Here is an 11,108-nt window from a genome sequence, read left to right on the forward strand (position 1 = left end):
ATCACGAAGTAGCCAAATGAATTAGTGCCATTCAAAGAAGACGAAATTAGCATGCAAACCTCCAGATTCATTGATTTTGTGATTAGAGTCGATGAGAAAATTGAAGTATTCTTAGTTAAGTTCGAATTGAGCAATGCATGCAAGTCATACTGTATTCAAAAGGGCAAAGTATGATTTTGGAGGACGTGTGAAATATAGGACAAAGTCAAATTAAGCAAGTTAAGTAGAACCTCCAAAGCCATAGTCAAAGTACCATGAAGCATTTGTACAAAAGTCTAGCTAAAGACTTTAAATTAAGCACTTCTTGGGAGCTAACACAAGCTCTATCATTTTCATTATCATCACTACTTAGTTTTTAGTTTTAGGATTGTTCAATCTATTATCATAACATTCTCTTTATGTTGTTTGCAAGAAGATTCTCAAGTGTGTGCCAATAACGTGACTATCCAGCCAACCAAGATCCATCTTACCAAAGTGATGGCGATGACATCCACAGATGATTTCAGGAAAGTCCTACCCCTCCTTTGTATTTATTATCACATTGGGGACAATGCATGTTTTAAGTTTGGAGGTGAATCATTTGGATTAATTGTTGTCTTTTTTTTCATTCCTTTTTTTTTTTTTTTAGTAGTATGATTGTGTAATTGTTATTTAATTTCGTGTGAATGTGTAAAAAGAAAGAAAAAAAATTGCATGATTATGTGAGGTAGATGGGTTCATGGGTGACGATGAATATACTTGAGATCATGTGTTAGCTTGTGGACTGTGAAAGATTTATATGTTTGGGTTGAGATTTTATCTATATCTGTGAAGCAGTATAATATTATGGACGAGTATTAAGTGTAGTACTATATAGGAACATGAGGGTTCATATGCATGGACTAGATTGATAACTTAGGTGCTTGATCTTCTAACCCATGATTTACAACATCCTTTAACCATATACTTAATAATTTGGGGCGTTCTAACCGGTGAAAGAAATAATTTAAGACTATGGTGATTCCATCCATGTAAATAGATTGTGTGAATTGTCTTTGACTTTTTGGTACAAGCTTGGTGATGACCAAATGCTAGAAATCTAGCTCCTATAAATTTCACATCCATTTTATAGAAAATAAGAATTGCACTTATTCAGCTATGCCTTACACCTACATCTTTTTTACTAGAGTTATTAAGTCCGTAGGGGTCTCTTAAAACCTGGTATCCTTTGGTATGCAAAAACTAGAGAGTTATTGATATAACACTCGCTACAAGGGTCAAGAAAAGGAAAAAGGGGTGAGGTAATAACTGAACAGAAAAAAAAATAGAGACAAAAAAGGAGAAGTATTGGTATACAAGTGCGCAAAGAGACTAATCTTGGGAACTTAGATAGCTAGTAGGTTTGAATTACTCAGTATAAATTAGATTGTTGAAACATTCATAATTAAGGAAAATACATGAATGAATTGCTGACGTCACCAGTTGAACTAAACCAAATTAGAGTGGTGTGAGAAATTGATAAATAAGATTAAACTTTAGAATTACATCATGGTGAGCAAATAGAAGAAAACAAGTTTGGAGATGTGTGAATCTAATGAGCGAAGAAAGGAAATAATTGACCATTGAGGGCTCGGAAGTGACACACAAATGACTGTTTTGCATGGGATAAGTGAACGTTTAGCTCTTGCGTTGTGATCTCGAAATCATTCATGAATATGACATAATGTTCTCAATGTTAAGCCAAAAGCCAAGCCATCTGATTGAATTATTGTTTGTGTCCTTTTTTTTTTTATTTGTGTTTGCTCTTGGACTAACAAACTCTTAAATTTGGGGGTATTTGATGAGTGTGTTTTACTAACGAATTTCTGACCATTTTAATTTGATTGTGAGCTAGATTTTGCGAGTATTCAATGTTTTTAATGTGTTTATTAGCGTTGTTTTATAGGATTTTTAAGATGGTGAAAGATACGAGAAAGTTCATCAAATAAAGCTATTGGCATGGATCAAAAAGAAATTGTGGATAAAATGGCGAAAGAGGCAAAACACGATGTAGATTCGGTGCCACACGAAGAAGTGGAAAATCGCCGAAATGAACAAGATTTTTAAGTTTGGACGCTAAAGTGTAAATACTCAAAAGTTGTATCTAACCTCATGATGAAGATTCGAGAATGCTAAGGTCAATTGGATGCAATTAGAAGTCAAAAGGAATGAAATTTGATCAAAATATGGACATGATGTTGATTTTCAATCGCTTAAGTATGCTTCGGATTTTCAGCTCAAGATTGAAACCATTTTTGACCCAGTAAACATTCGAATGAGAAAATCACTAATTCAATCAAATTTGTATCCCTTTGAGTTAGCTTTACAACCAACTTGAATCGCCCCGATCGGACATTGGGAGAGAAGGTTACGTAAAAATACTAAAGGAAGCTCAGTGCAGATTTAGCGCAACCAAAACAGAGCTGCAGTGCTACTCCTATGGTACCAAGGCGCAACCTGGGTACATCTAGGGCACGTTTTGCCCCATTTTGAAGTTCATAAAACCCTACTTTTGACATAAATGTGCAGGCACTTATAAATATAATTTTTTCACACTTTGAAAAGGGAATTCCACACAGTGAGAGGAGGATAACACAACTTGAGAATTAAGGAGCAAATTCAAGAGGAGAGAAAAAACAATTCAAGGGTTTGAAATCAAGATTTGGAACGAAAAGAAGAACTTGGAGCAAGATTCATCCACTCCTCTACACCTAAATTCAAAACCTAGTGATGGACTTCACTATTGTTATTTGTTTTTCTTCCTCTATTATGAATAGTTAAAATTCTTTTTAGGGTGAATAATGTAACTTATTTGGGACCTTTTACATATTTTATTTAAGATTCTTGTTCTTTATTCTCTCTCATGTTGATTTTACTATGAGTTTAATACATTGAATTACTTGATCACTAATTTGATCATTTTGTGAATCATTTACCTCTCGAGAGGTGAGTGTAGGATTTAGACCATATGGTAAAATACGATAAATTGTTATATAATGTGTAGAGATATCTATACTAATTATAACGATCATAATTGAATTCTTAGAGCAAGGAACTCATTTAACTAAACTTGATTCGCATATAGATACTGAATTGAATTAGTTAAATAGGCTCAATGCGAACTCAATAGGTGTAAATTAAATACAATAGGAGAATTTGACTGAACACTACAGAAGATATAAATTTTGATATAAGATATACAAATGATTAATAGGTGAAATTATTCTGCCATAATATTTGTTCATTATTTAAGTTCTAAATCACTCTTTGTGGTCATATACATATTTTCAAATAGTTGAATCAAAAATCAAAACATCGATTTTATTTTTTTCGATTTTATTTTTTTTTTACTTTTTTAACTTTCCATCAAAATAAAGTGAGGAATAATTGAACAAATAGTAGTTCTCGTGGGAATGATATTCGGACTTTTAGGTTCACTTTATTACTTGTTACGACCTACACTTGCGGGATATATAATAGACAACACATTCTCACTGCTAATACTATTTTTGGATCAAGTCTATCTATTAATACTATTTTTGGATCAAATACATCTATTTTCGTTTTTGGATCCCTTTTTTTTTTTTTTTTTTTTCCTAGAACTTGTTCCAGTTAAAATTCTCACCTCTAGCTTTGAACCATATTCAAGGACAAGTTGTTTGTAATTTGTGATTATGATTATGATAATAGTATTTAGTTTTTACAAAGGGAGGAATACTTTGTGCCTCTATATTAATAGTCTTAAGAATGTTGTAAGTGCTCAAAATGTACTTCGTTTCAGTTTTGATTTCATTTTCAATTTTTTTAAGATTGTGGAAAATGCATTTAGAATAAAATCATGACTCACATAGTAGATGATGGGTTACCTTTCTCTGGAAGTTGGGTGGGTTAGATTTGCCATTTGGAGGAGGAATTTGATTATTTTATTTTTCATGTTTTGAGTGTTTGCAGTACACTCAAAATATCAAAATTATGTTTTGAATTTTATGTTACAAATTTAATTTTGCTTTCAAAAATATGTACTTTTAATTGTTTAATAAAACTGAAAACGACAGACCGAATCCCCCTAATTCTTCCTCATGATAAAAATCAATTTTTGAAAATTACTGTTCTCTTAGTGTAGCAAATCTTATCAGTAATCTCTACCTGTCAATACAACTTTCTATTGGCAAGAAAGTAAATAGATATTCTAACTTTATACTTGTTCTTCTTCTATATGTCATCAACGAATGAGTTTGTCATTTGATATTGAAATTTGAACGAGTTTCGTTACATAGTCAAATCATTTGGTTATCAGCGAAAATGGATGTAAATAATCCAATACCCGAAGATATTAAAAAGCTAAAGTATGAGCAATTAGTTATTCAATCAATAACCTTTTCCACTTCGTATAAATTGAAGAAGTCAAATAAAGAACAAGTTGATAAGGTCAAGAACTAAACATACATACAAGGTTGGATTTTACTTACAAGACGAATATAATGGTTTGCCTTGCATGCATGTACCGTAGCTAAGGACCTTGTCTAATGATCATTAATTTATTCTTTGCAAAATATAAATATATTTAGACTTGGGAATTATCTTGTTGGTTGTCCCTCGAATTAACTTAGCGGAACAAAGTTTTTATTTTTATTTTTCTCTTAAATGATGAATTATGTATCCATTAAATTTCAACATATTAAATTATAAGAATGTATCAAAACTTGATCGATAGACAACAAATGAAACAACAATATGTAGATAACTGATGTGAAATAATCTTAAAAACACATAAATTATCAAAGTACAACTTTTAATATAGAAACCTGCAACATCCATGTGATGTTTGATATATACAACATAGTATAAAGAGTATATATTGTACTACATAATTAACGGATTTTCATTTCCTTATATTTCTCAGGGCACGTTTGATGTAGAATTTTTTCATAATAGAAATTGCAAATCGTGTATTTTTTTTATTTATTTATTTATTTTTTTTGTGGAGAATGTTGAAAAATAGGAAAAAGTTATGAGCCACATGCAAAATTATATTAACAAAAATAATTTCAAGAAAAAAATGAATTTCAAAGAATATGTAGGACTTAATCATGTTCAATATACAATTTAATAAATCTATATTTCCATTTTATTATCTAATATTTAGTTGTAATTTTTCATGAGACACGTTGAAGAGTTCATATAAGGTTTCGTGTGTGCTTTTCTTTTCTTTTTTAATATTGAAATTAAAACATTGGACTGAAGCATGGGCGGCAGGCTTATGACTTCGTCCTTTTTAAATCTCTAACCTTGGCTGTCATATTATATATATATAGGGTTCTTGCCATTAATCACTCCACATCAAGATATAGCGAATTCACTTCAAAGGTTCTAAGTTATAACTCAAAGTTCAGCAAAAATGGCAAATCTTGTTTTAATCCTAATTAGTCTTCTTGCCATTGGATGGACACTAGTACACGCTGGTGAACCTAGCCCGCTTCAAGATTTCTGCGTAGCAGACTTCGATAGTCCAGGTTCGGGAATTTTTCATCGCTGAAGCCTCAATTTTATTTATTTATTTATTTTTAAACGTTAAACCTACGTGTGTTGTTTGTTGTAATGCAGTGAGAGTGAATGGTCATGCATGTCTAGACCCTAAAAAGGTAACAGCCGATCACTTCTTCTTCGAAGGACTACATAAACCTGGAAACACATCAAATCCCTTGGGGTCCTTCGTAAACCGGCCGACCGTGGATGAAATTCCCGGGCTCAACACTCTTGGCATCTCCACCGTACGAGTCGACTACGCACCACGTGGGGTTGTTCCTCCCCATCGACACCCACGAGCATCAGAAATTTTGATAGTGCTGGAGGGGGAAGTACTTGTCGGATTTGTCACCTCAGATTCAGAAAACAAGCTGTTTTCGAAAGTTTTGAAGAAGGGTGATGTTTTTGCCTTCCCATTTGGGCTCATTCACTTTCAACAAAATGTTGGGCATGGGAATGCTGTGACTATAGCCTTCTTGAGCAGCCAGAATCCGGGTGTCATTCCCATTGCTAATACTGTTTTTGGATCAAATCCATCTATTAATGATGATTTACTAGCCAAGGCCTTCCGAGTTGACAAATCGATCATCCGTAATCTCAAATCCCCATACTAAGGGTCTCTCTTTCTCTACGTATAACAGCCTCGAGTTGGTCTTTTAGATTGGCATAGGCAAGGTTCTTACCATTTTCAGGCACGACACGAGGGATAAATACCTTACTAGTATTTGAATTAGAATGCTAGACGGAGGATGTAACTTCTATTTCATTAGGCTATCTGTTATTAATTTGTTTCATTAATTATTAATTTGTTTCATTAATTAAAGTTTTTTATGTTAACTTATCGACAACCAAGAAATTAAGCTTCTTTTCATAGTCAAAGTCGTCAAGGTGATAATAAATGCACACAAAAGAAACACTTTGTTGATGATATTCTTTAGTCGACTTAATTAAAAGACACGTTCTCAACTCCAAAATGAAGTAGTTTCGGATTGCCTAAGGCCCTAAGATGTCATTTTCATAAAAAATGATTAGGCGAGTACCATGCCAAATGTATATGAAAGACATATTTATATCGAATTATATAAAATTAATCAAGCGAAGCACGAATTAACTAGCTCCTACCCTCCATTTTACACCCACATATACAACTCAATAGAACTCATAACAAATGGATTCTTAACTTTGGGTCTGCACTCAACTTCATTAAGAAACGGATTCTTAACTTTCAAATTTCATGGTAAGTGGGTGGTGAAAACATTAAACGTCAAGTGTTGCTCGTGTGAGACATTGTTTAAAGATATACGAGCAAAATCTCATGTTTGGTTCCAATATTTAATATGCACTTTTTCAACACTCATTTTCAATCACACATTTCTTGAGATTCATAAAATTTTATCAACTTTCAACTACACAGTTTACTAACTTTTATCAAAATTTATTAAAAATTTAATTTTATCCAAATCAAAAACGGTTTTTTGGTGAGGGGGGTACCGACCCTTGAACCATGAACCTTAGTTTGGAAACAATAATCTTGAATTGGTATAATAGTTCTAAAGTTAAACCAAAACATAATACTATGATTATAAAAGAGTAAAATTTTAATTTTGAACCAAGATTTATCGCTGTTTGCAACAACTTAGTGCATGTTTGGGAAGTGTATATAAACATTATAAATTACAAATAGATAAAATGAGTGATGAATACTATAGTACTGATGGATATCTTAAATTGTGCGAATAAAAGTGGTTTGAGTATTTATAAATAATTTATTTATGAGGCATACATAGGCTAAATATACCTAAGTTGTTAAGTAATAAATAACAAAATAAATATTTTAACACAATTATAAAATTTTATAAAGATAGTTTATACGAATGAACATATTAATTTACATATATTATAAAATGCAAGGATAGACCAATACTCAAAGCCAAAGGAATTAAAAAACTAAAACGTGATCAATTAGTTAATAAAGCAGCAATCTTTTGCACTTCGTACAATTGATCGAGTCAAATTATGTCATGTACAATTGAGGTAGACGTTCAATTCAATCTCACGTTTTTTTTTTTTTTTTTTCAAACAGTGTCGAATCCCAAACGACCTCTGAAATTAAGAATAAGAGAAAAACAAATCGAAAAAGTCAAATTAAAAGTATGACGTTGGATTATACGTACAAAACGACAATAATTAATGCTTAGCTATTCGGCATTAGCGTGTATGATAAATTCTTGTTTAATTGAATTGGCTAGGATGAACATTGCAATAAGGACCTTGTCTATTAACAATTAATTTACGGCATATCCATTTCCAGTATAAGTTAATATATATTTCTCTATGACCTGGACAACAAACATTCCCCATCTGAATGAGTAAATGCCAATGTCATGAAAATTGATTGGATATTGACCCCAAAAAAAAAAAGAAAAGAAAAAGAAAAAGTCAAGAGCTACAAGGTTGAATCGAGGTCGAATTTGATCATTAGAATTATTAAATAAACTAATTCTTTTTTTTTTTTTTTTTTGTTAACTATACTATAAAAATTTATGTTCAAATTAAGAGTATTTTATGACTCATTATTTGATATTTGTTAATTATTTTAATAATCGTTTCATCAAATAAAACTTAAATGGGTCCAAAAAAAGGTTATAACCCTTCATATAAATAAATGGCCCCATAAGAATATAAATAATTGCTATTTCAATGAATTAATAGAGTGTCGAGTCAAAAATTTGTGTATATTTCATCTTAAAAATGCCCCATATCTATATGATTTTAATGGAAGTTACAATTTGGATGGAATAGACTATTCTAGAGTGAGTAAAATTTATTTTTTAAGTATACTGATAAGACTAAATAATAATCATCATAAGCGTCGTTACCTAAAGCATCTCACATCATTCAAACCTAATTAACCCATAATTTCGTGATACTCCTCCTTTGATGACTATTTGTTTAATAACTGCACCATTGAAAAAGTTTGACAAAAATTCAATGCGATAAAAATATCAAACAAAAGAAAAAAGGAGTATTTGCATAATAAATGCCCCATATTTTTAAATTGTATTGTATTTATTTTGTAAACTTATTATTGAATAACTTGTATTTTTGATGCTTTGCTGACTTAAATAATGTCAATTGTTTTTTCATTATCTTTCTAGTATAGGGTCGTTGTGCTTTGTCTCCTAACTTTTTTCATTTTAAGGTTGTTGAGAATTTAAAAATGCAAGGTCACCTTCTGCCAAGAGAAGAAAGACATTGTTTTTGCACCCCGAGGCATATCCCAGTGGTGCAAAAGACAGAAGTGAGGTAGTCTCAGCCTTACTGGCAGCTAAAATGTGAGGGTTCGATTCCTGAGATGTGAAATTAGACTCTTTGTGGACACCAGTGTACATGCAAACTCTTGTTCCCTAATCTGCTTGAGTACATCTCGCGACTTACCTCCTTCACGATATTTCAGGGGCGGGGCGGTGGGGACCCTCAGGGTTTTTAAGAAAGACATTGTTTCAATCGTTATAAAGATTGATCAATCTAGCCAAAGTACACTTCATGATGAATTGATTGAAAATCAGTCTTTAATTCCAACCGTGCAATATCCTTCAATTTCATCTCTAGAAATTAGGGCTTCATCTACTAAAGCTTAAAGAGTATCCAACGATAGGGAAAGCCAAATGTATATATATATATATATATATATATATATATGCACTTTGTTTCTTGCAAAAATTGTTCACTGAATTTCCTTGGTTGGAGTGTTCTTCTTCAATGGAAATGGCATATTGTTATTGTTACTTTCTTTTTCAAAAAGATGTTAATTCGTTTAGGTATTGGAAATTGAGAGATGATTAAAAATTAAAATAAGTGTACATTTCTTGCTCATGCTAGTTTAATATATCATATTATGTGTGTGACAAGAGCTAATCATTTTACAGTTTTGCTACATATACATCAATGTTTACATCTTTCTTGACTTTTTCCACATGGCAGCATCATATCCTTTGATTTTCCCAATAATCTTTTATATCACTACCTAGATTGTGCCACATAAAGGGAATGTCAAACAAGAAGCTACAAGTAGCTCAATTCAATATTTTAATCATACCGTCTCAACTTATTGAAAAGGTTATGCATACAGTATCAGAAGTGGAACTTTGAAAAAACATTTCCATATAATGACTTCGGTAAAAAGTGTTCGATGCCAAGCATTTCAAAGTTGTGCCTTCAAAGGTAAAGATAAATCTCCTTCCTCGCTAAATCATAGGAATTTTCTACAACTTATAAAGTAAAGTTGTATTGGAAAATGCGTCACGTGGAGAATCAATGGGGGAAAAGAAATTAAGATTAGATAGGAAGAAATGGGAGAAAACTGGAAGAAGACAACCAATGGAAGTAATGGAAATTCAAATAGGGAAACGACTCAAATTTAGTTATAACTGAACGACACTATTTTGTCTTAATCAAGTTATATTAAGTTAGTTAAAACACGTCTTTTGCATTTTGTCTGAAGATATGCATTTTCTCTGTATTGGAAGACTATTGATAGAGAATTAGGGAAAAAATGAAGGGCAGCTTTTGTAATCTAAAATGTTCATTAAACTTTATTGAAATCATTCAATAGCTTTTCTCATCTCCTAATTTTCTCTTTTACCCTCTCCCCAATTCTATTTTCATTTCAATTTAGTTACCATTTCAGCTGGAACATTTCATTATCGGAATTACAGTCGCAGTGACAATCAAAGCTAAGTTCCATCCGTGACAAATTGGTATCAGAGTGGGCATATAAGACTAGGCATTCACAAGCTATGGATTCACAAGCCAAAACTATAGATAGGCATTTGATGAAGCTGGATTTGGAGATAGAGGATCTGGGTACATACTTTAAAGTTGTTACCAATAGATTAGAGAAAAAATTGGAGTCCACAAATCAAAATCCCCAGGCATTTAATCATAGGCAAAAGAAAGTGGAAGATGTTTTATTGGATATGAATGAGAAACATGAAAAGCTAGTGACCATGATAGCCCAAATGTCTTCAAATCTTAAAATGAAATAGAAAAATAAAGGAATAGTAGCCCAAATGTCTTCAGTTTTGGGAGTGTGATAACTACACAATGGACTAGTAGTAACGAGAATAGTGTTTTTACTAAAGGGGAATTCAAGGGAAATGGTAGATTTCCTAGAATTGATTTCCCCCAATTTGGGGGAGAACGACCCAGGGAATGGCTAAGGAAAGCTATGGAATATTTTCAACTCCATCAAATTTCTGATGAACTTTGATTGGGAGTTGCAAAGATGTATTTGAAAGGGAAGGCTGATATATGGTTTTATGTATTCATTGCAAGCCATTCTAATGCAGATTGAAGAATCTTCTCTGTAGAGTCATGTAAGAGATTTGATATGAATACTGAAATTATTAAGGCTACATCTGCCCCTGAGGTGGAACAACAGGATGATGAAGGAGACGGGGGACTAGAACCTTTAGATGAAAGTGAATGCAAAAGGTAAGGAAAGGCGAAAATTGAGGGCGAGGTTAAACCACAAGATGTTGATATTCAATAGGTTGAGAGTC

General features: G+C 32.2%; 1 protein-coding gene across 1 annotated transcript; it reads left to right on the forward strand.

Annotated features, from left to right (window-relative positions):
- Positions 1–5,353: 5,353 nt before the first annotated feature.
- LOC111370276 (putative germin-like protein 2-1) lies at positions 5,354–6,381 on the forward strand. Its single transcript, XM_022991950.1, has 2 exons — positions 5,354–5,531; positions 5,623–6,381. Exons 1-2 carry the CDS (start codon positions 5,417–5,419, stop codon positions 6,156–6,158), a joined length of 651 nt encoding a protein of 216 aa, XP_022847718.1. The 5' UTR covers positions 5,354–5,416; the 3' UTR covers positions 6,159–6,381.
- The last annotated feature ends 4,727 nt before the right edge of the window (positions 6,382–11,108 follow it).

The sequence above is a fragment of the Olea europaea genome, chromosome 21 (genome assembly GCF_002742605.1).
Source record: "Olea europaea var. sylvestris chromosome 21, O_europaea_v1, whole genome shotgun sequence".
NCBI classification, from domain to species: domain Eukaryota; kingdom Viridiplantae; phylum Streptophyta; class Magnoliopsida; order Lamiales; family Oleaceae; genus Olea; species Olea europaea.

Bases quoted from the DNA above. Each gene is read 5' to 3' on its own strand.
- LOC111370276 (XM_022991950.1), top strand. From the start codon at position 5,417: ATGGCAAATCTTGTTTTAATCCTAATTAGTCTTCTTGCCATTGGATGG. The intron at 5,532-5,622 runs GTTCGGGAATTT...GTTGTAATGCAG, and splicing joins AGCAGACTTCGATAGTCCAG to TGAGAGTGAATGGTCATGCA.